General features: G+C 47.3%; 1 protein-coding gene across 1 annotated transcript; it reads left to right on the plus strand.

Moving 5' to 3' along the window:
* Window positions 1–1,437: 1,437 nt before the first annotated feature.
* On the plus strand, window positions 1,438–27,588 carry LOC142563480 (uncharacterized). Its single transcript, XM_075674033.1, has 8 exons — window positions 1,438–1,732; window positions 3,619–3,824; window positions 5,147–5,328; window positions 9,052–9,145; window positions 11,808–11,998; window positions 12,972–13,101; window positions 21,058–21,287; window positions 27,240–27,588. Exons 1-8 carry the CDS (start codon window positions 1,438–1,440, stop codon window positions 27,487–27,489), a joined length of 1,578 nt encoding a protein of 525 aa, XP_075530148.1. The 3' UTR covers window positions 27,490–27,588.

Consider the following 27,588-nt stretch of genomic DNA (forward strand, 5'->3'; position numbering starts at 1 on the left):
CAAAACGTCCGGCTACAAGGGTACAACGCCTATGTACAAAAAAAAACGCACGGCAATTCACACCAAGAAGAATCTCACTGTACAGGAATTGGAACCCGTCAATACCCCGATCGAACACACCTTAATCGAAATCATGCCGGAGAGGAAATCGCTCAAGAGCGTATTCGTAGTCAGTGTGTACAGCCCTCCCAGAGACCCCCTTTCAGACTTCGACCACCTCGACCGAGAAATTAAGAAGCGCACCGATGGTCATCAAGTCGTTATAGTAAGGGACTTCAACGCCCCACACACGGCCTGGGGATAACAGACCACCACGAAGAAAGCAGCCCGAGTGCACGACACTGCACAACAGCACAGATTCACCATGTGGAATGACCCACTCCAAACAACGAAGATAGGTAATAGTGTCTCCAGAGACACAAACCCGGATCTCACCTTCACGCTAAACGTGCCCGCGGCAGAATGGAGTCGACTCCCAGAAACCCTCGGCAGCGATAACCACATCCTCCAACTAACTGTGGCTCACACTCGCAAGCCCGCTAGGCTTGGAACGGCCCGGGTAACGGACTGGAACTCATTCAGAGACGTGCTAAATGTCGAGACCACCATCGAGAACATAGATGACTGGCTGAAGAAAGTCCTCAACAGGGCAGAACGCCACACGAAAACATTACAGCTAATGAAGTAGCGCCAGCCGTCGACACGCACCTCCTCCACCTCTGGGAAGCCAGTAAAGCTATCCTCAAGAGATGGAAGAGACAGAAGTTAAACAAGAAATTAAAGAAGCGAATTGTCCTCCTCACCGAGCAAGCACAGGCATACGCGGAGAAATTAGGAAGACAGAACTGGCACACATTTTGCGACAAACTCCAGGGAACCCTGAGCACAAACAGCACGTGGCATCTCCTGCGCGCCGTTCTCGACAATGTCCATACGAAGACGCAGCGGCGACAGAACCTCTGTAGGCTCGTGCACAACCACGCCGGATCGATAGAGAACCTCCTCCGAGAAATTCAGGAGAAGCTGTGCGGCGACCCACCCGTTAAAACGACGGCACATGACAAAGTTTACGGTGGGAAACCAAACCCCGACCTTGACCAACCCTTCACGCATGCTGATCTTTCTGCAGCACTATCGACGCTCATCAGAAACACCAGCCCGGGCAAAGATCGGATCATCAACAAGCATCTTCGGAACCTTCCGCAGCAGGCTACCGCAGCCCTGCTCCAGTACTTCAATGCATGATGGGAGAAAGGAAAGCTACCGGCTGCCTGGAAGTATTCGGAGATTAGCATGATCCACAAACCAAATAAACAGCTCAGCATCGAGAATTTGCGCCCAATTTTCCTTATCTCGTGCGTAGGGAAACTTTTCGAGCATATGATTCACAACCGGCTAACCTCGTACCTCGAAGACAACGGATATTTTCCAAACACTATGTTCGGTTTCAGGCAGGACCTGTCAACGCAAGATGTCTTCCTTCTACTCAAGGAAGACCTCATTGACCACCTGAGTACCAGTAGCAAATCATCGCTTTTAGCCATCGACGTAAAGGGAGCTTTTCACAACGTCAGTCACGAAGCTATCCTCTGCAATCTCGAAGACCTGGGCTACGGTTCTCGGACATACGACTATGTCAGGAATTTCCTCACGGGCCACACGGCCACAGTTGGAATATACAACCTGCGCAGCGACAGCTTCCGACTACCGAGCAAAGACACCCCGCAGTTCGGTCATATCGCCGTTGCTCTTCAACGTCGCAATGATCAAACTACCCAGCCTCCTCGACGATATACCAGACGTAAGACACGCTTTCTGTGCAGATGATATCACGTTATGGACAAGGGCCTCAAACACTGGACCACAAGAAACACGCCTACAGGAAGCAGTAGATACCACCGATGGCTCCTTACACAAATGCGGCCTCCGCTGTGAACACTGTGAAGTCCGAACACCTCTCCCTCAAGTCAAGAACGAGAGGCAGACCGCCCGACTACGATGAACCCGATCCTAACGTCACCCTCAATGGAACGCCCATTCCAAAAGTAGAAACCCCACTAGTTCTAGGGCTACACATACACAAAGATGGGTCCGGGGCGGCCACCCCCCCCGCCCCCCCGCGACTACAGCGAACACTATCACAGCTCACGCATCTTGTCAGGAGAGTTGCAAGGCATAGAAGCGGACTTAAAGAAGATACGCTACGCGTGATGCAAGCACTCCTCACCAGTCGAATAACATACGGCACGCCCTACCTCGCGCTGAAGAATCCAGAGGTAGAAAAAATTAACATTCAAATACGGAAAGCCATCAAAATCGCCCTGGGCCTACCATCTACGGCTTCGAATACGAGACTTCTCAAGATGGGCGTACACAACACCTGGCAAGAACTAGCTGAAGCTCACAAAGCCAGTCAATTAGAACGACTGAAGCTCACGCCCACCGGAAGAACAGTGCTGCAACGGCTGAGCTACGGTGAAACCTTTATAGCCACCACGGACCGAAAAGAAAGAATTCCTTCAAACCTCCGCGAATCCCTGTGCATAGTCCCAATTCCATGCAACATGCACCCCACGTACCACAAGGAAAGAAAAGCCCTAGTGGATGCTCTATGGCGAAGACACAGGCAAGATCCGGACGCCAGATACACCGACGCAGCCAAATACCAGCAAAGAAACGCTTACGTCCTGAGCGTCGTAGATTCTCAGGGCAGAGAGCTAGCGTTTGCCACAGTTCGTGCATAAAACCCCGAGACTGCAGAAGAGACGGCGATCGCCCTAGCAACTACCACGTGCATGGACGTAGCTGTCATCTCCGATTCTCAAGCAGCCGTCAGGAACTACGCTAAGGGTCGCGTGTCGACATAAGCCCTGAAGATATTGAAGCACCGCAATACTCCGATCCCCTACACCTGCGTGACATGGGTTCCTGGGCACGAGGGGCTGGAGGGGGAACGAAGCGGCACATGCCGCGGCCCGAGGCCACACCTGCCGGGCCAACCCTTCCTACTCTCGAGACGCCCGGTCTGCGTCAGCGCAGGCAGAGACCGTACCGATCACGTACTCAGGGATCCTTCAACATCATAGGCTGGAACGCAGGATGTACACACCACCTCACCCCAAGCTCAACAAAGAAGAAAGCGCTACACTCAGAAGACTGCAAAGTAATACTTATATCCACGGAATCATCATGCATAGACTGCACCCAACGCTACAAGGATACCACTGCCCAACGTGCGGCGTACCGGACACCTTAGGGCACCTGATCATGGAATGTCCATGGCATCTAGACAAAGACGCATTGCCTTCACCGAGAGACTGTTGCGACGCCAGACAAAGCGAAGACCTCATAGAAACGTGGGAGGCCAAGCTTGTCTCCGAGGATCTGGAACAACAACGACACCTCGTCGCCAGGGCCAAGGAGGCAACGAAGGCCAGAGGGTTCCTGGAATGAGGAGACCTCCCACCGAGAGTAGAACCGGGGCTTACCCCGGAATAGTGTTTCCAAAATAAAAGTTTATTCCTCCTCCTCATGTGCTACGTGCATCAGAGCTAAATTCAATAGGCCTGTAGTGACGACGACGACAAAGACCCGGCGCCCATGATTCTCGCGCTCCAGCGGCTTCCACGTATCGAGACGCGCGCATGTTTTCAAAAGAAGACGCAGAAGAAGCCGTGAATATGGCGGAGCTGGAGTCCCTCATGCGAAAAGCCCAAGACCAGGTCCAGCAGGCAGTGCGCGCCGAGGTGTTCGAGGGCAACATCAGCAAGGCCGTCACCCTGTACGCCCTCGCCGGAGGAGTCTACCTGGACGCACTTCGAGAGGTACCAGAAGCGCCGCTCGCTCAGCCGAAGCACACTCCTGCCTTGTTCAGGATCTATCTATCTATCTATCTATCTATCTATCTATCTATCTATCTATCTATCTATCTATCTATCTATCTATCTATCTATCTATCTATCTATCTATCTATCTATATATCTATCTATCTATCTATCTATCTATCTATCTATCTATCTATCTATCTACGTCCACCATTAACCATTTTTTTGCCAATTTGAGTGTCTGGGAAGTTCGTGGTCTAATGTCCAAAGCATCACGCTGCTGTGCTGAAGGCACCGGGTTCGACCCCGCCTCCGCAACACCTTGGGTCATTTAGCCGAGAGTCCAGTAAAGTGACAGATAGTAGTAAACTAACGCTTACGTTGATAAAGTAAAACAGTTAGGATGAAGGGAGTCGTAAGATAGGAAAGACTATTTCAACGCCGGATCCATATTAATGGTCATACTGTGTGAGTAGGTTTACGTACCATCTCAACCTAAAATTTAAGAGCAGTGGGAGCTTCATTGGGCACTCTTAATTCATTATGCGTCACCACTGCGGCACTCTTTTAACCTTAAATTGATTAAAGCAGCAGGTAAATGAAACGTAAACGTCTATGCACTCTATTTCTCATGCACGCCCAGTTCGATATCCATTGCGCGGCATTGAAGATAATGTACGATATTAGCTGGTCCCATTGTGTTATCTCTGTTGCCGTGCGCTTGCACGCTGATTACTTTCGCTTCACTCGATATATATGGCATTATTCGTGAAAAAAGTTTTCGGGGTTTCTCTGACCATTACATCATCAATGGAAACGTTCTACGGGACGTGGTGAACGTTTTGCCGATCATTTTCTACGTAATCGCACATTCTACAGGTTGAAGATTTCATCTTATTGAGTGGTAATAGTTTGCCCGGGTAGGCTGCTACGTTGTGTGTGCACCACGCCTATTCCTCCGGTGTTTCCGGCTGTGCGTGAACTGCGCAAGCGCCTCCGGGATTCTGCAGCTGGAACCCAGTGGAACGATCATCAAAGAGTACCCATCGATCCATTTAAACGAATGAAGTGTTCTTTCAAACCGTATTCTTTAAAACTTCATGGTAATAGGTAAAATATTAGAAGAGAAAATGACGGTCAAAGTACAATTTCCAGCGGTGCTTCAGCGGTGGTGTTCTCTCAATAACAGAAACAGATCTCGAAGGCTATGGTTTTGCGAACTGCCTGCGCCGGATGTAATTGCGGAGTCTGATATACGCCACAACCGCCATGCCTTAGGCATCGCCATAGCGGATCAACTGCAGTTCCCAGCATCTCCGCAGGTGCGAGCTCGCTGTACCAGCTGCATGGGTCGCCTACGGGCGCTCCAGGACTACGCGACGCCTCGGCGCCGTGCCTCTGCTGAAGCAGACACAGAGGACGCTGCTGCGCGGAAACCGGAAGAGTCCGATTCGGGATCCGACGACGACGACGAGGAGGCCGGTCTCGTTGCTGGTCCCGACTAGTGAGTTTTAAGCAACGAACAGGGGACGACCACTGTCTCGAGATTGAAGGGTTATTGGAGGAAAACATTCGAGTGTGATAGCCTTGTCACAAATCACAGGGATGCGATGTACCTCGTCATAACGCCGTCGGCTGTCATGTGCTCACAATAACGCCTTCCTGGGACTACCATGAATTGGAATTACCTGCCTGCGCCACTAATTAGCATCAGTGGCCCCATTCTACTTAAAGATACAATAAATACCGTGCAGTAATATAGCACCAAACAAACTGCGCTGGAATTTTTCAGTCCAGAACCCTGCATGTTATTTGGGAAATATTTCTGTTTATTCTATTGCTCTGTGCTACGTAATTCTTTTTTTCGCGCTGTTTGTATCAGTTTTTTTTCTGTACGCATTCTCTTTGTTCTTTTATTGTGCAGTCAGGCTCTAATACCGCATTTCAATACTTCTGTATTGAAATGCAGTTTTCAATATTTTCAATATTTCAATACGCCCATCCCCTCTGCAATGTACATCTATGTACCTTAAGTGGCTTACAAACAAATATATAAAAAAATAAGTAAACTGTACTCTTGAGACTCACAAAAACAAGAAGATCACTACCAATGAATAATGGCTATCTCGTCTCTTGATAGCAGTAACGACGCCTGTCTGATGGGCATGCCGTCGTGTTTGACAATCTGAGAAGCTTCATCTATATCGCACTTATACTGAAGGCGATTCCTTATGACTATGGAGGTGCTGTTAATGATGACACGCAAGCACACTGGGGACAATGACTTGTTATTTGAGAACAAAGCTACCAAAAAATAAATTCTTTAGCCTTACCTAACAAAACAATGTTCTGGTTATGAAACACGCGATGTTAGGGCATTCTGGATTAGTATTGACCACCTCGCGTTCCTTAACGTGCAGTCAATGTACGGCGCACAAGCGTTTTTGCACTCCGCCGCCATCGGAATGCGGCCGCTGATGCTGGGATTGCACCCACGACCTCGAGCTCAGCAGCACAACGCCATAGCCACTGGGTTAGCGTGGCCGGTCTAGGCGAGAACGTCGTGCATTTTTTTATAGCATTAGAATGTTCTCACAAAGAACAATCATGCAGTGCTCACTGTCGTATACTTTGCCACAGGTTACAAGTATTTTATAGAGCATCCGACCCGGTGCGGCTAGCAAGGGACGAAACAGTTTTTATTGATGGATAATGATCTTGTTACTCCAGGGACCTTAGGACGTTTTTATTGCGATAACATTATATGGACACTCCGCGTGCTTTTCTGCCGTCGCCGTCATGTTCCGTTTAAAGTCCAAGGCCGATAACACCGTCGCCGCGCGCCCAGGGCTATATGTGCGAGCGAAAGCGTGAGAGGGTAGACGACGCTCGCGGCTAGATAGACACCTAGATAGCACAAGGCCTATTCACTACGTCATGTTACTGACCCAGAATTTTCATTGCCAAGGCTGGCGTGACGAAAGCGGTGATGTCAAAATCACTGTTGCCTACTCGGGAGCACCCCCATTAGATTCTATGGCAGTCCGGCCACTAGCGTGACGTCAAGGATCGGAGTGAAAAGGCTTTGTGCTATCTAGGTGGTGTTGTTCAATCTCGTTTGCGCGCAAGGGAGTAAAGTGGGGAGAAGCGCGCCGTATGACGTCGCGCGTGAGGCACCCAACGTTGCGAGGCACCGGGGGGAGGGGAAGGAGAGGAGGGCGGCGTTTTACTCTGGCTGCAACTGCGTATGTGGCGGCTGCGCGTGGTCGCGTGGCCGTAGCTTTATGCATGATGTGTGTTTTCGGCACTCAGTTTGGAAGTTGAAGCCATAGACAGCACGAAGGTCCGTTCACTCGCTGCTGCTGCCGCGGTTTCCACCACCAGCGTTTTGACAGAGAGTATCCGCAGTCATCTAGTGCGATGTGTTCCAAGTTTGATGTGCGCCCTGACACCATGTTTGTTAATTTAGTTAGCGAGCGAATGCTTTACAAGTTGATACGTCTGATAACTTAATTCATATGAGTGTCTCCTAGTTAGCTATCGCAATCGGTGCTTCGTCTTCAGGGCGAAACTGCGACTTCTTAATATAAAATAATAATAATAATAATAATAATAATAATAATAATAATAATAATAATATGAAATAAACCTTAGGTTGTCAATATTGTATCAAGGCGTGACACTATTCCCTGCGGTAATCCATTCAATGTTTGAACATTTAGAGACGCACTATACAATAGAAGCACAAGGTCAGTTTTAAAATGATAAAGTAATCTGTCAAATGTGGCAAATTGGGTATGTTCTACACATTTGTGCTAATTAACACGTACTGAACTGTCAAACCTGTGTTTTCCTTGTCGAACCTGGGTCATAATAGGTTAATTACAACAGTAAAATTAAGGCCGAAGAGTTTAAATTTCATAACTTGACGTCGATACAGCTGTGCTGATACGTTCGTGTGGCGTCACAAATGTAAATTTCTTAAAGCGATGCCTTCTTTGCCTGTTCCCTCGACTTTGCCAATGATGCTGCTGCTGCCGCTGCCGCTGTCATGCACGCCATGTCCGAGGTGGTTCAGAGCGCTCCTGCCATGCCGAAGCGTGGCACAGAAGAAAGGCTACACGAGAAAAACAACGCCACTCTTGCTTGGTGAAGAGGCTTGGTCAGCCAGAAAAGGCACAGGAACGAAATACAGCTGGCGACATCGGCATGAAGTTCCCGCATCTGCATGCCGGGGCGACACCAACTTTGACGGCATGGGCTTGCGCCCCGTGAATGGTTTATTATAAAGGTTGACTGCATTATGTTCTAAAATATTCGTAGATCGAACTTAGAGAACATTCATTAAGGTACAACAGCCCAAGTACAAGCAAATAACTTGAAATCCGTGGCGTCACACAGACGCGCCGGTACTGGAGCTTAGGAGTGATACTGAAAGGAAGATTTGAACCTTTATTTTTTATTTTAATAGTGAACCTATTAGTGCCACGAAATTAACCATCATAGAGATTCGGAAAAAATAACTTGTCAATCTTAAGGGACTCGTGTTTCTGTTTAGAGCTCCTCTGCGGCCGTTATAACGTAACATTAAAGAATTATACTCTATTCCTTCCTTCTTTGCCCTTCACAACAGACGAAACTCAGACATAACGTGTACGCAGTGTTTCCAGCCCAATGGACGAAGTGAAGAAAGTAAGTGGAACAGAATCGTTATCTAAAGTCTTGGCGCCGTTTTTATATTTTGCGTGGACTTTTCCTTCGGGCGAATTCACTGAGCAATCATGCCGCAGCTGACCAGTGCCAGCTATAAGCGGAAACTCGTCTTCGTTAAAGCCAATGACAAAGGCGAAAAGAAAAGGAAAGCAGTCGTAGCGGAATATGATCCTACGAAACACTAAATACGAAATACGATACAGATAGCAGCTGTGACACATCTTACCTTCCCAAGTTACTACGTCTAAATAAAAACAATCTGATCCCTGCTTCGCTGGAATTTTGGTTGCCATCTCGCGAAATCGTGCGAGTCTGTGGTCCCGGACACCCTTTTCACTACGCAACCGCGAGCGTTTCCCTGCAGCCCATTTAGCTTGGCACCAATAATTATTTTCCTTCGAATGACTTAGTTTAATTAATAGCACTATACCACTAGAATCTAATGCGATCAGAATCTAAAGAGCATACCACATTTTATAACATGTTATTTTATGCTGTGCCCATGCGACTGCAGTGAGATGATCTGTCACTTGGAAGGCGTGCTGATACTCGGCAAATCCTCCTGCGGACCCTGCAGTGACACCGGCCTGGTCGAGCTCGTCCCCAAGGCAAGCAATTGACCCATGACTCCAATTGTCCTTTTGACAATGAAGCAGTATACAATACTATATACACCGATGGGTGTATTCTTTATTTTTTTTTGGACCGTAGAAAATGTCGAAAAATCGTCTCTGGCAGATAACTATTCTAGTCATTGAGGTGGATTGGTCAAAGAAGCTGACATTACTTGCGCGTGAATTTTATATGCGTAATCGATCCATTATACACTATTTCACTTATAAACCTTCGAAATAATTCCTTTACGGCACATATTGCAATTAATAATAGAAGTCGATGCGTTTAACTGGTATGTTAATTATTTATTTCTTTTGGTAATTATTCGATAATGCATTTCCATTTCCGTGTGAGTAATGCCCGTCGCTGTGAGCAATGGAGCCAAATTGAAATTACTTTGTCTTCCGCAGGCGATTCCGGAAAATTATGTATTTTCGCAAAAAACACCACAAAAATAGTTGATTTGAACCCAAGTAAGTGTGTTGTACGTCGGTTTGCACGAAGTCGTTAAACAAACCTCGTTAATTGAGTTACTAGCGACTTTAAAGCTGTTGCCAGTCAGAGCAACGCTGATCATTAGGCAAGTGATAATTTCGACCTCAAGAATTGCGCTATTTCTATAGAGGATGCTCTTATGTGAGTAGAGTTTGCATGAACTGCATCCAATATTTGTGTTGTTTAGCTATTTTCAGATAGAGATTTTAAAAGAAAATCCAGAATATTCTCCGAAATCTCTTGTCACTCTGCTTGATTTTTGCCCCACCTGTGAAGGCAAGGTTAAAGGGGAGCTCAGCGCAACCCTCTACGTAATAACTTGAACTAGCCTCTTGAACTGTACGGTAACATTGACAGTATATTGACAAGTTTGAATAGTTTGTCATGAAGTTTTCATTTATTTATTTTTTTGTTAATTCCGCCAGAGACCATCTCAAGATGTCTGTCGGTGTTATTACGATTAGCATCGAAACAACGCAGCGACGGACTGTAATTCCACCACCGAAACGCAAAAGGCAGCAGGTTTGTACTGCGACCGTGTTCCTTTTTCGCGCGGCCCCGCGAACAAGCTACGCCATCGAGCGTCGGCGCCCCAAAATCATATTGTCCAAGTAAATATGACGTGGGTTCGATTCCACCCGAACCAAGAACTCTTGAAGGACTTTTTTAGTCACTGGAGATTGGCGCATAGCCACTGGCGCATACATAGTGACCCTAGTTGGCATGAAAGTGGTCCAATGGAGAATGCCGCATATCCTGTGACCCCCGTTGACGTGTTATAGGTTCGTTAAAGTGTGTCATATACACAGTGAACCAAGTGGGCGTGGAAGAGGTTATATGAAGTGTTGCACATACTCATTGTGACGCGCTTGGTGCCGCAATTTGGCCGGATGGATGGTGTCGAACCTGTGGCCCTAGCAGAACAGTCAGATGCTCGTCCAATCAGACCACGAGCTACGCAGTGACTCACGTCGGCGTGAAGGAAGCTAGATACGGTCACATGAAACATACAAACAAACCCCATCAAACATTGAAGATCGCAATACAGACAAACATGCCAGGGCTAGTTGCACTAAGAGCTGTAACTGTGTGGAACACTGTGAAATATTCTACAGAAAAAGTGCTCAACGTTGCTGAAGCGCTCAACTGACTTATTTACGAATAAGCACTAGATAAGTTACAAAATACTCTTAGTCCGCGCTCGGTGTCACTAACAGTCGGTCGAAAGGGTACGTCCTGAGAGCGCCTGGAAGTGCACTTTTTTGTGGCGCAGTTATCGCTATTTTTGTCTAAAGGTAATCAGCAGAATTGCTTTTACTGCGAAGTGTTCTTCTGCGAATCTGTCCAGTTTTTGTTGGCCGAGACTAACACGTCGTTTTCGTGGGCCAATCCCGGTGACTGTGCATTCCAGAATTATGTGCCGGATGAGCGACTGGGAATTATCACTGCGTTTTAGTTTGCTTTCAATGTTATATACCTTTCCAGTACAAACAATCTCTCTTACTGATTATAAATATAAACGGTACAGCGTATATTCTCTAAATAACCGTTCACTATAGAACAATTACGTTATTCATACTACCATTCTCTATAAATCACGAGTGCTTCGCAGAGTCATGAGTCTGCCAAATGTTTTTCTCTCTAAGGAGCCACCAGCTCAGCTGGTAACGATAGAAGTACGCAGCACCGGCTCTCCCCGGCTTCAAGAAAATGCTCGCGGTTATAACAAAGTTTACCGGAGGTAACACTCAGTCACCTCTCCACCATGTTCTCGTTTCCTCGATGCTCTGATAAGTGCACATAAATCATTTTGATATTCAAGACAGCTTTTGTTAGTATTTGCTCTTCTCTGTTTGATCTTATTCTCATTTTAACCGACATAAAATGTTGATATTTGCATTAACTTAGCATGCTCATATTAACGGGGTCGCACTAAAAAGCATCAAATTGAATTTCAGCGTCGCTTTTTGCCAGTTGCAGAGCTTTCGCGCAGGAGTAAGTTCTTATAAATTGCTAATTTCTTAACTGGGTAATATAGCTCTTCTTTCAAGCTGCCACTGCTAGATATACTGCAAGGGCGCAGTATTAGAGGGTGCGTAATATTTCGAGTAACGCTGTTCGTTTCTGAAGTAATGCCACACACACTCCTCGTTGGCCCAGGTGCTACGGCTGGCAGGGCTGGCGTCCTCCCGCTCCCGGCGTCGTTCCCGCTCACCCGACCGGCGCCCCGTGCGAAAGGTGCTTCTGTACGGTCCTTCGGTGACGGGCAAGACATGCTTGGCCAGTGCCATCGTGGCACGTAACACCAATGCCACCGTCTACTACGTGTCAACGCCCGTGCTGCTCAACAGGCGAGTGCCTATCGTGCTGAGTAGGAAGCCTGCTTAATTGACCTTACCATAATCTCTAAGTGATCGCTTTCCAGTGCAGCACCAAGCCACCGAGGAGACACTCAGTGCATCGAAGTGCACTCACCTAAGGATCCAAAAATTTGCCGCTTGGCGTGCGTATTATAGTGTCAACGGGAATAGCATACCGGCGTTTGCTGCCGTCTTCCTTTCTCGCCAGGTTCCGTCTTTTATTAGAGCGTTTTTGTTAGTAGGCAAATTAAGTGCTGATTCAAAATTACATTCTGCTATTTCACGTACCAAAACCACGACATGATTATGAGGCATGCCGTATTGGTACATGTCGGCATAATTTTGACCATCGCATCCAGCCCCCATCAAAATGTGACTGCCGAGGTCGAGATTCGTTCCCCAGATGTTGCGCTGGTAAGCGCAAGACCATGCCACTTCGCTACGACGGCGGGTTTATTGCCTGTGGATTACCGGATTACCAGAGATATAAAGGTTAGTGAAAGGACTAATGGCGCCGTTTGGTGGCGCAGAGCTTAACCAGACAAGCGCAAATGCATTATTGAAGTAACCAAGTTTATTTTACTTCGCGGTTGGTGTAAATGTTTGGTAACGACGTATAATGAATACTTTGCCATTAATTTTCTTTTTCGGCAAGAACAATCATGCACCAAGAAAACGCGTCTAAGTCGTTGTGGTTAGAGGATCCGCCACAAGTTGTCGCTACCGGTGTTGTTGGTGCCACACACCTACAGGTAAATAGGAAATGCTGCGATGTGGTCGGACAAACTAAGCCTTTGTATTATCCGGTCCACCGCACATTGTGAACTCGTTAGCGTTTTCAGCTTTGTACTTTCCGGAAGTTGCGACACCACTTGAGTCCTGGCATCATACATTGATGATGCACTACTCCTATTTTCACGGACATGGGTGAGCATTATTCATGACGGAGTGAATCTCGTCGCAGGTGTCGCCTCAGGGGGGACGTCGTGCTAGTTCACTCGCTCTTCGACGACGCTCTACGCCGGTCACCGTGCGTGCTCTGCTTCGACGACCTCGACGCGTTGTGCAGCCTCCCAAAGTCGCCAAGGGACCAGGTATAGTTACGCCACTGCGCGATATCACCGGCAGTACTCTTAGATCGCGTAATATTTGCGTACAAGTGATAGCAAAAACTAAGTGCAGTTGAATAATTAGAGAATCAGTATAGCTCACATTCTATCTGAAGTGGCTCCAATCCACGCTGTAAACTTGGTTGGTGAGCGAAGCTCTGGTATCATATTGTTACCGATGTAGAATGGATTTATTTACAGTGAAAATCGTAAAGCAAACATGGGACGGTCACAAGCAGCTGATCACCCGAAAAAGCTCGGCCCACTTCTTGCTCTTCCACGGTTCTCTAGTGCGGCGTTACATTTTCTCCGGGGAGACGAAGCTCACCGACCGAGTCATAGTGCGCGTTGATAGCTCGGTTTCAATCGTGCGACGTGCACAACTGGCGTCTGGCGTGACCGGCGGTTATCAGCGGTCTCTTTAGCATAGGTCATAGGTCATAGCATGACATAGCTCACTTCACTCAAGCATTTGAGAATGACGAATCGTACCCTAATACTTGGAAAGAAGCTTTTGGCAAAATACCCTTTTCCTAACCGGTGACCATAGCGACAAAAATCTGGCGAATCTGGCGGGCAAATTATGTGCCTCGTAGCAAGCATTAGCATGGACATGCGACGATAGGGTTTTGAGCCAAGCAAGTCGACGTGCTTCTTTGGCACGACCCAATATCTGCGCGAGAGAAGCATCGTCGTTAAGTGAAAAAAGTCTGGTGTCGAGAAAACTTTGAGGATAGCGAGCGTAGAGGAGTAAGAAAGGTGTGTATCCTGTGACTTCATGTTTGGCTGTGTTGAAGGCATACGTGATCAACGGTAATAGGGTATGCCAGTTCTTATGGTCCGCTGAGACATACATTGAAAGCATGTTGACGAAGGTACGATTGGTGCGCTCGGTTAGGCCATTGGTTTGCACATGGTAAGGCATGGAACGACGATATTGAGTTCCATAAAGTTGTAGCAACTCTTTCAAGACGTCAGCGGTGAACTACCATCCGCGATCACTTATTACCACAACAGCACCTCTATGACAGAGGATAAACGAATGCAGAAGAAACACGGAAACATCGGATGCTGTGGCTGAGACAAGTGTCATTGTTTCAGTATATATAATGTGTTAAATAATCCACGCACACAATTATCCAGCGGTAGCGGTTAGAAGACTTGGGGAAGCGACCGAGTAAACCTATACCAACTATCGGAAAAGTGAAGTAGGCGATCTGAACGGTTGCAGAATTCATACAGGAGCTGTAGTCGGTTGTTTGTGGCATTGGCACTCATAGCTGGCGACATACTGCTTGGTTGTCTTCCAAGATTGAAGTCAAAAGAAACGTCGGAGGCGGTGGGACGTTCGAGCGAATTCAAGGTCACTGGATGTAAGGTCGTCGTGCATGGCCGAAGAACAGTAAGGCTACATTTTGCGACGACGAGCAACAATGGAGCATCGTCGTTTGAATACTTCTTTTGGTAAATCAGACCGTCACGAATCACAAATGGCGCAGCCCGTTCAGACCTGTGGGTCGCATCACTAATCGGCTTTAGCGAAGGATCACGCCATTCGTTCTTGAAGACGGCAAAGTCAGGAAAGTCCGCTGAGAATGGAATTTAGTCGTCGAAATTGTCACTATCACTACCCTCGCACAGAGAAGGAAGACGAGATAAGCAGTCGGCAACATTGTGGCACCGAACACTCTTATGAGCAACAAAAAAGCAGTATTCTTGAAGACGCAAGGCCCATAGAGCCAATTGCCCAGCTGATTCCTAGTCCAAGGAGCCAGCAGAGAGAATGATGGTCAGTAACAATCTTGAAATGGCGGCTATACAAATAAGATCTGAACTTGTGGATGGCGAAAGTAATAACAAGACATTCCGGTTACGTGACTTATAATTGCTCTCTGCTTTCGTCAGAGCACGACTTGTTTGGCAATGACGTGGTGGCGTCCGTTATCAAACTGGACGATCACAGCACCAACGCCCATGCTACTTGCATTAGTATGCAGTTTGGCGAACGCCTCCGGATCGAAATGGCGGAAAATGGCCCAGAGATGGGCAACAACTTCAGCTGTTGAAAAGCAGTGTCGCACTGAGCGGACCATATGTCGGGGCTGTCCTTGCGGAGCACGTCAGTCAGTGGACAAGCAAGCTGGGCGAAGTCGAACAAACTTGCGAAAATAGGGAAAAAAAAACCGAGAAAGGTTCTGAGGTCTTTCACTGTGCTCATATGGCATATCATATTGACCGCAAATAAAGACGGGGACAGCGCAAGAGAACACAAAAACGAAACCGCCCGTGTCGTTTTCGTGTTCTCTTCCGCTGCCGCCGTCTTTATTTACGGCCAGTATTATATGCAGTAAACACCAACAAGGTCAAACTGAAGTTCTTCACTGTCTTCGGCCGCTTAAAGTTGCGAACAGCAGCAATCTTTTGGGGATCTAGCCGTATACCGTCCTTGTCGACGAGATGGGCACAAGGGCTTGACGCTCACGGAAACGGTACTTCTCAGAGTTTAAAATGAGGCCAGCTTTCTGAATGTAGTTCAAAACGACGCCGAAGCACTGGTTGTATCCCTGGAAAGTTCTAAATTAATCACATCATCTAAATAAGACATACAAATCTTCCATTTGAGACCGCGGGCAATGGAATCCATAAATCGCTCGAAGGTTGCTGGGGCATTACATAAGCCAAACGGCATGACGTTAAATTTATAAAGTCCGTCAGGCGTAACAAAAGCGGTCTTTTCTATGCCAGGCGGGTACATATGTATCTGCCAGTAGCCGGACGCGAGGTCAACTGACGAAAAGTACGACGTAGAGTGAAGGCAGTCAACAGAATCGTAAATGCGTGCTAAGGGATACGCGTCTTTATTTGTGATGGTATTCAGGCGGCGGTAGTCGACACAAAAACTCCATGACTTGTCGTTCTTTTTCGCTGGCATAACAGGAGCTGCCCAAGGGCGGCGAGACTCCTGAATAACGTTTTTTGGAGCATGTCGTCGACCTGTTCGGCGATCACTTTTCTTTCCGTGGGAGATCCGCGACAGGGTTTCTGACGTATCGGAGTCGCTTGGCCTGTGTTTATGTGGTGGTGCATGCGGAATTCCGGAAACATCCTGGAATGCTGGAGTAAAATCAATACTGAGGTGTATCAGGCGAGCACGTGTTGGAGTACGTCCCACTCGGAAGACGACAACGACTTGTTTATTATACGTCGTAAGTCATCCGAATAGTTGGGCAATGGTCGACTGATGTCTGAAGACGCTGCAACTGTTCGTACATTAATTGTGTCTTGCTCCTCAAATATTGCCAATTAAAGTCCAACTGGCAGGGTAACAGACTCCGTAGAAGCGTTCGTTGTCCACAAGAAAGCGCGCCTGTCGTTGGCTTGAACAATAGATCGAGGGACAAACACATTCTTCTCAATCGCATTGTTATCATCTGGCACGACAAGAGTACTGCATGATTTCATCCGGACATCTGAAGAGCTCACGGGAACAAACATGGCTGTCCAACCAGGCAGTAACGCAAAAACACGTCGGCTCAAGTATGACGATTGCCCCCCCCCCCCCCCAACGTGCTCCTTAGTAAAATCTCTTCAGTCCCACAGTCAAGTGTAGCGCTGCACCCACGCAGGAACTCTGTGCCTAAAATAGCATCATGAGTTGCTTGGATCAATACAGTGATTTCGGCTCCAAACCTCTGTCCTCCGATCACAACCAAAACAAAACCAACACCAACAGGGCACTACATTTCACTTCCCACTCCAAGAAAAGTTTCTTTGCGATCCCACGCGAATATAACTTTCCTTCCTAAGGTCTGCTTGAAGCCAAGGCTCATAACAGAAATAGCGGCACCTGTATCGACATGAGCAGAATTGTTTGCACTGTCTATACACGCACAGATTTTGTACTTTGGCATAACAACAAGCGGAGGAATTAGCAAGTCTGACCGTCCGGCGACTGCACCTCCATCGTCCGCGCCAGCTAGCTTTCCAGCTGCGGCGAGAAATGCGACCGACGACTGCGCGGGGACGGCGAATGACTCATATCGGGTCAGCAGCGGCGTTAGGTTGCGCTGGAAGACAGCTGAGTCATCGCGTGATTGGTACGACCACTGTTGCCGCAGAGGGTGGACTTCAAATGGTTCGGGCGGTTCTTCGTGCACACGAGCTGTGTACGCCGAAAAACGTGGCGCTCGCTGCGGGCGGACGCGACTAGAGCGCCCAATATGTCCTCAGACAGGTACATCGCGGTTGGAAATAAATGGAGCAGCTACGCGTGGTGCCGGGTATGATTCCGCTGGAGCAACGTCGTGGCATCGGGTATTCCGCAGGAACACGTCGTGGTGTTGAGTAGTACTCCCTAGTTTCACAACGCACTCATTACGACTGGTGGCGACTGAGATTCACCGGTAGAGTCTGAAAGTTCGTGTTATTTAAATGTGGTTCTTAAGAAGGCGGTCGGCACTCAATCTTCGGGAATGCAGTCTTCAAACGCGCACTGATAGCCAGCACCTATTCCCTGAAGTCATGCTAGCTTAACTTGAAACACTTTATGCACCATCGAGGCAATGTCATCGTAAACAGCGACGTCCTTACTTGCAACTGTGGTGACGTTGTCCAAGCGCCCGAAGTTCGCTCAGATCCTTCGGCTCTTTTGACCTTCGAACGCGCGACATTACTGTCTGAATTCCGAGGGACAGACAGACAGACAGACAGACAGACAGACAGACAGACAGACAGACAGACAGACAGACAGACAGACAGACAGACAGACAGACAGACAGACAGACAGACAGACAGACAGACAGACAGACAGACAGACAGACAGACAGACAACGAACATTATTTAATCCTGAGGAGCACTGTCAAGACCTCCTAACGGGAGGCCTCTGTAGCTGTAGCCGCTGCCCGCACCCACGTAGAGGACAGAACGCCGTGACGCTCCGCCCTTTCCTTCGCCCTCTGGATAGCCTGGGTTTGATTTTGGAGTACCGTGCTTCTGATGGCCTCCTCACATTGGGCTTCGCTGGAGAGGAAATCGTTAGGCAACGCCGGACATCGCCAGAGCATGTGAGCCACAGAACAAAACGTTTCACTGCAGTCGGGACAACTAGTGTCCACATCTGAGTACATTCTGCTGAGGAATCCCCGCGACGGGAAAGATCCCGTCTGCAACATTCTAAGAGTAGCTGACTGACCTCTACTGAGCTTCGGGTGAGGCAGAGGATAAATTCTCCGACCAAGTTGGTAATGTTTAGTAATTTCATTAAATATGAAGAGTGGATCCTTCGGCTGAGTCCCTTCCTGCGCCCCTCCGGAGCCTCCAGACCGTCGCGGCGCGTGAGTTCTCGCGCTTGGCCGTGGGCCCGCTCGTTGAGGTTTGGGAAACCATCGAGAACGTTCGTCCCCATGTGTGCGGGGAACCACGTGATAAAATGAGTTCCCCGGTTGAGCTCCTCGGTGCGTCGACGCCGCTGCCGCCGTCTTCTTCTGACGATATACGGAAGTTGAAATTTGTCCCTACACTCTTTGGCCGCTGTGAGGTGAGGGCCACCGCACAACGTCTAGGGCATAAACCTAAGCAGCTGTATTGGTGACGCTATCTTGTGGCGCAGAATTTAACCAGACAGCACCTAGCCATTATCCTAGTACAATATCAGCATTCTACTGACCTGCTGGTGTAAAGGGTCGGCACGCGTCGCAATCGACATGCTGTTCCTTTTGTTTGATATCGGTTCGACGAGAACACCGGTGCAAACAGAAAATCATTTCATGCATTGTTGTCGACAAACCGTCAGCAGATGTTACTGCCGTCCACGCTTACCATAACACAACATTTCCGCAAGGAGTAGTATACGCATGCGGACAAGCTAGAACCTTCTATTTCGCGCTCGTTTATAACACACACGTACTGGCACGCTAATCCAGCGAAAGCTAGCTCGAACAAACTGTGAGCGACAAGATTATTAGGAGCAATATAGTGAGCGCAATGTTTCTTATCCCTTTCATTCTCAACGCGTCAGTCGCTATGCTACTGTAGGTGCAATTATTTTCTTGGAATGGTTCCCTCCACATTGTTGCCGTTAAAATCGGCAGTTACGAACAACGCGCAGTCACAAACTTTAGGAACATTACTGGGCGAATTCGAGGCGCTATGGTGCGATTACTATGGGAAGTTGCAAAGCTGAGGCCGATTTTCATAACGTTTTCATAAAGCTCTTAAATATTAAGTGCATTTTACTATTTGCGGGCTGCCTTTCCTAATATCATCTAACTGATAAATGTTCCAGAACTGAGCAATCCAGGTTTTCGAACCTCGCAAGGACCATGGATGAATGAATAGGAAAACCTTTGAAATCACAAGTTTTCTTGACTAACTTGAACCTTCCGTTTGCGAAGCTTCGTGATAAGTCAAGTTCATAGTTGCTGCTGTTTTATTTCTCCCTTACTATTTCATTATCTTGTAATGCTACGGTTACGTTCTTGGCTTCTTTATTAGCGGCAATATTTGTAAGCGCCCATACTTCTTCGGCTACATGGCCTGCACGATGCATGTAATGAACAAATCAATAAGCAATTAAATAAATAAAAAGGTGATATTTGGCGAAAATTGTTGACTGAGGAGCACTTCCGTGCATATTTGGCGGAGAACGTTGATTGAGTGTGGCCGCTCTCCAGCACCCTAGGCGGCGCATGTGCGGACGACCATCTCGCGCCTCCCACCTGCAGTGAATCGAAACGACTGTGCTGAGGTGGTGCCCTCTATGGTCGCAGAAGACAAACTCGGGCCCTGAAACAGTGGAAGCCCACTTGAAGAGGCCATTGGCCGGTGCTCGGGAAAAGTGCGTCGGTGGCTCTAGGTTCCCAATAAATTCTCATCCGCGAGCTTCGATGCACACGCCGTCAATCGCGACGAATATCTCGTACAATTGAATCCGTACCTAGGACACCCTCTCCGCAGTTCCGCTTCAGGGAGCGGTCCTGCGGAGAGGGTGTCGTGAATCTCTTCTGCCACGTCCAAGCACTGGCCCTGGAAACACAAAGACGTGACAAAAGGTTGTAGCCTGAGAAAAAAAAAGTCCACGAGGTCGGAGACCGCATACGCTGCGGCCATGGGTACGTGCCTACTCCCCCTTCGGTCAAGTCTGCCACATGCGGCCATGTAGTGGTTACTTTGGAGCATTCGATTGCAAGCGGCGGTCAAACTGCAGCGACGATCAGAATGCACCTGGTTCTTTTAGCCCATGGAAACGCACGCCAGCAATCGCGTAGATGTTTATATCTTCAGATTTATTGTGATTAAAATAATTTTAAATTGTCGAATTTTAAGTAAAAAAAACTCTTTTTTGTTTGTGGTTATCGGGCTTGCGTTTGCGAAGCTTCGTTCTAAGTCAAGTTCCTCGTTTGTGCTCAAGTAAAACTCTTGCTTGGGCTAGTTGGTTCATGCTTGAAGTACCGATCTTGCCATTTTGCGCGTCAACCTGATCGCCGTCTCAGCTTGCCAGTCTCGAGTGGCGCCGGTCCTGTGGTTTGTGTTCTTCTTCCCGAGTCCTGGCCTTCTGCGCCTTGCCTTTACTACTTCGTTTGTGCTGTCCCATTTCTTCCTTGCTCTTTCATTTCCCTATAATGCTATGCTGACGTTCTTGGCTTCTTTATTAGCATTAATATTTCTAAGGGAGCCACCTAGAGCCACCCCGGATAGATTTTGTCCACCTCGCTGACTTTAACGCCCACCTGAATAGAAGTGTACGAGCGTTCGTGCACGTCGCCCCCCATCAAAATCAGGCCGCCCCGGGCTAGATCTATCACGTGACCGGCGGCGCAGCACCGTAGCCACGCACTTGGTTGCCGTGGCGGGTTTCATGGGCGACGTGTTACGCAGCTGCGGCGCAGGTCTGTCGTCAGCTGCGCGTCCTTCCGCATGCGCAACTCCGCGCCCGCTCGCAGGAGCGCCTGCGGGCCCTGAAGTGCGCGTGGCTGGAGCGCGTGTCTCGGCTGCCGTCCAAGGCGGGCCCCGTGCTCGTGCTGGGCGTGATCAACAACCCGTGGCTGCTGGACGACGACGTCCGCTCGCAGTTCGAGCGCATCCTGTTCGCGCCGTTGCCCCAGGAGGCCGACCGGCTGTGCCTGCTCAAGCAGCTCGTGCGCAGCCCCGCGCTCACCGACGAGGACTACAGGTCCGCTGCGTGCCCGGGACAGTGCCCCTGCGGCAGTCCGTTGATGAACTTTGCCGCGACAGGCCGGTGTAACTCAGTGGGCGGCGCTTCCAGAAATTCGATAGATCAACCTATAGTTTCAACAACTTTTCGTTAGCAACGTCGAGAGGTTACTTCCATCTGAGGACGTACGCATTTACGGCCCTCAGTCGGCACTTGCTGCTGCTTAATTGCAGTGCATTTGCAGGGCAGTGTTCTTGTTTGCAGTGCATTTGCTGCGTGTTGTTTTCTTTTTATTGCAGCGTAAACCAAAAGTGAAGTTAGGGTAAGTTCTCTAAATGCTTATGTTATTAGAAGGCGTTGTTATGAGACTCGTTATTATTGAAAGACATATGTTATTAGATGACGTTGCTAGGAAAACTTGTTGAAACTCTTGCGAAATATTTCTTATTTTAGTTTTTCAGCTATGCTGCCGCGTTGCGCTTAAATTCAACAGATTTTTGAAGTAGCAATGTGCAAAATTACTGGGCATGCTCCTGGGCTTTGCTCCTGGGCACATTTTGGTCGCTGATTTAATTCAGTGCTGCTGTGGTCAAATATTGAAGGCAGCTGTTTGCAATAGGGCTCGCGCAGCAAGCGTTCGGTCGTACTGAGAAAATTACAGTGCTAATTAGATGATGACATGGAACACCATGAAAGGACGTATTGTTGCAGCATGTTCACTGCGATCACGTGATTTGTTGGTGCTAATTAAGCAATTTCTTAGTCTGACTAAAATCAGTTAGAAGTTGGCGCCCATACTCTCATTGCGTTCTACGTCCGCGTCTATTTTGCAGCGTAAATTTCTTTAAATATTACCGAACAACTAGCTCAAACGAAGATTCTGCTCAAAGCATTTGGTGCTTGCCGTCAATGAACGTATAAACGGTCACGTATATTCTGGAGCGCTTCAATATGGTTTCTCTAAGCTTACATTTTGCTCCATGGTGTTAAAATCAATTATAGTTGCATGAAATTCGTGGGCAATGCATGCATTTTCTTGATAAGGGTTTTCTTCAGAACAAAATTTTTCTCTTTTCACCGTCTCTTTGGCTATTCGTGTGAGCGCTCAAGAATATCACTGATTGGTATTACTGAAAAAAAAGGATTATTTATCACAGAGAATAAGTTTCACTTATCTTTGATATTCTATATTATGTAATATTTTCCCGATGGAGAACGACGTTTTAAAAAGAAAACAGCGTCAAAAACACGGAGTCAAGCAAAATAAGTATATAGACAACACTGCCTGTTTTCTTCGTCTACGTGTTTTTGAGCATGTACCCATACCAATAAGTCCAGCTTGTCGTCTTGCTGCTATGTTGATTGTCATCAGAATCAGCTGGTGTAAAGCAAGATATCTCTTTTAGCAAGATGTTTAAATGTTTCTTAAGGGTGTAGTAAAGATACAAAGCATTTATATTTTTTCGTCAACGCGTTGTTGATGAGGCGCTCATCATTTATTTTATTTATTTAGCTTTATTTATTTAGCTTTAGCCTTATTATTTCAATTATCCTTATTTTAGTAAATTTAGGGAAATGTTGTAACCGCGCAAATGAATCCAGTCTGACTTCAAAGTATATTACAATGCCACTTCGATATCTGAAGATGCGATAACTTTCAAGGTGCCAACAAATTATTCCATGAAATGCACTTCAATTACGCATAGTATGGCCCCACAATGCCTCACAATTCATTTTTTCTCCATTGATCTGCCTATGAATAGATTATGCTCTTTACTTGTTTCTTATCTAGAAATCATTCAGACTCCCGCGGTAGTCGATGGCTTCTGTGTTGGTGTTGCAGTATATGGCAGCCATATAGGGCGATACTAACTTCTGGCGCCTTTTAGCGCACCCTATACTGATCACATTGATGGATATCCCATAATCTCCCAATTGCCAGGCTCTCAACTGATACACTATATTCACCCCCGCTCGGCCGAGGCCTTGCGTGGTGGCTGTGCCTCTGTTTCGGCAGGGCGTCAGGTTGTTAACCTACTAAAACCTCATTTATATAATGCTAAAACCTGTGAGACAAGTCCAGTGTTAGAGTTTCATGGGTTCTGACATTTCAGTATACGCAATCACATTTGCATGATGCAAATGTGATTTGCAGAATAAGCCGGTAGCGACTTATTGTGACTACTCGTCTAGCTGCAATGACTTACAGACGTGTTTTCGTGTTCCGTGAGTGCTCTTGTCGAAAAAAAAACTTTACAAAAATGCAACGTGTCCAGCGTTAGGCCACTGCTCATTATTTACACAAGCAGCAAGGTAGAATCCACTTACGCCAGTATTAACTGTGTCTGTCTGGTTTAGCTCTGCGCGACCAGGTTGCGCCACCAACCCGGCCACTCATACTTATGGCTCCGCTAATCCTGTAAGCCGCAAATGGTATGAAGTATCCGGACACACTAAAGCCATCTAATAAGTGAGCTTAATACACTGTAAAAACAAAGAGAGTTCCGGGCACTCTCTTTGAGAGAGTATCTGCTTGTCCCATATTTCACTCTCTTTTCGAGAGTAGGTCAACTCCACCCGACAGAGTTTTGTTACTCTATCGCAAGGGAGTGCTAGTACTCTTCCGCACAGTGCCAATACTCTCCCCACAGGGGTAATAGTACTCCCCCAGATCGAGTGCTTCTACTCCTCCAAGCCGAGTGTTTCTACTCCCACAGAGTGCTTGTACTCAGAATAGAGTGCTAGTACTCTCCCCAATAGTTTGAAAGCAAGATGTAGATTTATGGTCACATTTGAAGGGATTCGCCATACTTACATGTGGGGAACATTTGATTCCTTCATAAGCAGCTCCTGCAATTATGCTTGGTGAATGGGATGTAATCTGTAGTCGCCGAGTTACTCAAATGAAAGATTTTCTCTCTTAAAAGGTCAAAATCTTTATTGATCAGTCACAAGACAATCTGAATAATAATTTGAAAAGCATAGTGACATACACATCAAATCAGATTACAATGATGCCCATGACTTTAGAACACACCTTGTAATAAAACATAAGCATATTCTCTAAAGTTTCATCAGTATTAAAGTGTAGAAATATTCTTTAATTTGAATTGCCTCCTTCTTTTCAAAAATAAAGTTTACAATGGAAAGTTAAACATAGAGCAAACGTGCGCAAACTCATAAATTATTGACACTGATCGAAGAGAAATATGCGCCGCATTACTGGCCAGCAGACACACTTCTAGCACAAAACGCGTGCACTTATATGGCAGAGGTTACCAGTTGAGCTGCTAAGCATGGGGCTGGTAATGTAGATAAATTGGGCAAGAAACGTTTTTTGTGGGCCATTTTCTAAGACAGCAGTTCATTTGATAACGTCCTGTACAGCGTATGGACGTTCCTGTCCGAGAGTACAGTGCATCTAGAAATGTGTTATATATTCTCATGTGAGGCTCCAGGTCTAGCTAGCTTTGCTTATATTTCACATAAAGTTATTCATGTATGGGCTGCACCCCATTGTTTCTAAGTGTATCTTGTCATGGTTCTGCAGCAATATCTTGCCCGGTCTCAAACCTGTACAGGGGCATATTATATTATACGGTTGGCCTCCTCACATTTAGTCAAATGGAACACCCAATATACCCACATTCTAGTTTTCTTGTCGAAATTGCATGGCAATGTATTTTGAATATTTCGCGTGTGCTCCTCTGCACTACGTGAAGTAGCGCTGGGCTGGCTCTTTGATATCGTTGTATCCTTGCAGCTGCCTTCTTGCGTTATATAAAGCTGGTGCCTGAAAAAATATCGTGTGCAAAAGTCAACACGAGGGCATGGTGTAAAACAACATCAAGACAGTCAAGGTCATGACACTAAAAGAAAGTCTTAGCTCTTAGTATTCCTACTGAAATCTATGCGAAACATCTAAGTGACTGCAACACTCAAATGCTAAACTAACTTCCATTTTTAGATTTAAACGAAAAAGAAATAACGGACAGTTCGTCCTCATTCGGCACCAATGTTAAAATACTCCTGCTAATAAATAGAATATTGGTCATTGTGAGATTTCATAGGTCTGTCATTAGTCTGGTGTGTCGCAAACACCACTTGTGACGCATCCTAAGCACGTGCCCAGTGTGCCCCCCGCATCATCCCTGGTTGTGCCACTGCTCAAGCCATAATTTGAGGATCATAGCTGCAAACACGATGCTCAGTAGGCATGAAAATATGGTTCTCCAGTTCAATGGATATGACTGGATGTGGCTATAAGAAAGGACGACAAGGCTTGTTATGGCAAGCTTACCCACATTGAAACAATAACAAGACAGTTCACTGCCCCTGCATCAAAGCTTATTAAAAGGCATGAACTTATTTTAATTTATAAGGTGCAAAATGGAGTTCATTTTTGACAGACTCGACTACTGCTGCAGTTTGAAATCTAGCATTGTACATACTTGAAGGCCTGTAAAAGTTGCAGTTAGACTGCAGTTATTAGTTTATTAGACCAACTCTTTGTCTTGTGTACGACATACGACGGGTAACACGGAATTGAAGGAACGTTTTATTTTTACACTTTATTTCTCTACTAAAAATATTGAAGCGATAAACACAGTTTGATCTGCCATGCAGTAGCAAGATGCACACATAACGCTTGTAACCGCCTTAGTAAGGGTGATTTAGCTGTTCATATGACATAACTCTGAAACGACAACTCATATTAGCAAATGCACAGGCAATTCCAAAACCTTAAGCGTATGCAAAGCGCCCCTGCAATTGTAATTCCACAAAGCAGCCGTTATATTCGATGCCGATGCATAACTCGCTGCTTGAGAATTCACCGAGTTCCTAGACATAAGCACCCTTTCAGATTCGCACCGGGCTCAAAAACCACAACAGGAGACATAAAATCAGACATATAATCACACCATTTTAATACATGAGCAAAAACAGTTCAGTCTTAGGGATAAACACTGTGAGAGCGATTTAGTGCGCCACGGCGACGAGCGACGGCTTCGGGCGACAAAACGGGCCGTCGCGTGAACAGATCGCTCGGTTCTGGAAATCTAGAAATCGTCGCTCGTCTGCCGGAAGTGCTGTGAGCGACTAGCCAATAGCGCGAAGCCGGAACTGGCTGGATGTATTTAGATCGCTCAAATACTACCGATTGTCGCGCGGAACGAGCAAACGATTGAATTTTTATACGTGCAAGGATGAGAACCTACTACAAGACCTTCGGAAATATTTAATGCTACTGTTTACAGTGAAATACATCAACTTAAATTACTAAAGTACGCGTCACGCTAGTTTCGACGCGTATTTGTAGCCCTCATACCGGGAACACCCGGGAGGCGTCGCTCAAAACCGGCGCTCGCACGGAGTACGACTTGTAGGCGACGAGCGAACGCGACAGCCTTCTCCATCGCATCGCTCGCTGGACGGATCACCTTTCTCCGGTGCTGTGCTGTTCCGCGATCTTGAGCGCGCACGCGCGGTGGAGTGACTCCGAGTGAAAAAGTAGAGCGCTCGCTCCGCGTTCCTTTGAAGTATGGCTGCCTGTTCTCTTAGAAGCAGAACTGTGTGTTCTTTGCTCAGCGTGCTTGAGTGATACACTGCCATGTTCGGGGCCAGCTTCCTACAGTTGAAGCAGAATATTACGCTACGTTTTGTTCTCTATTGCCGCAAGAGTAGAACGGACATTCTACTGTCTCTCAGAAGGACAGAGTGAAAAGCAAATTTCACTCTCTCCTTGATGACGGGGTAAACAATGCATTTCACCCTACTCGACATTTTGCGAGAGTAAAACAACGCTTTGAAGAGTAAATCGGCCGATTCACTACTGCGATACCCTGCCTAGTTTTTAGAGTGTATACTTCTGGCGCACCACAAAAAAAAAAAAGAACGACAAACTAACGGTAAATTTCAACGCGTAATGAAGTTCGGCTATGTACATACATTCTCCTCCATTCGACGCAGACTGCTGGCGAAGCGCACCGAAGGTTTCACGAGCACCTTCCTCGCCATGCTGGCGGCGGACGCACAGCGCAACGCACGCGCTGTGTGCGAGCACGTGTACGACCGGGCCGTGGACGCATCGGGCGCGCTCAAGGTGACCCTGAGCGACATCCTCACCTCCATGGAGAAAGTCGAACTGCCCGACTCTGTGAGCCGCAGGAGCAGCGTCACCAGCTCCAAGACGGAGTCCACCACAGTCGCGCTGCCTTAGTGCAACATGCAGCGACCGAAGGAGGGGCCGTAAGCCGCGATCGGCCCGGTCTTGGGGGAAAAGAAGTATCGACGAAGCTGGAGATACACGGGCCCCCAT

The sequence above is a fragment of the Dermacentor variabilis genome, chromosome 11, assembly GCF_050947875.1.
Source record: "Dermacentor variabilis isolate Ectoservices chromosome 11, ASM5094787v1, whole genome shotgun sequence".
Classification (NCBI taxonomy): Eukaryota; Metazoa; Arthropoda; class Arachnida; order Ixodida; family Ixodidae; genus Dermacentor; species Dermacentor variabilis.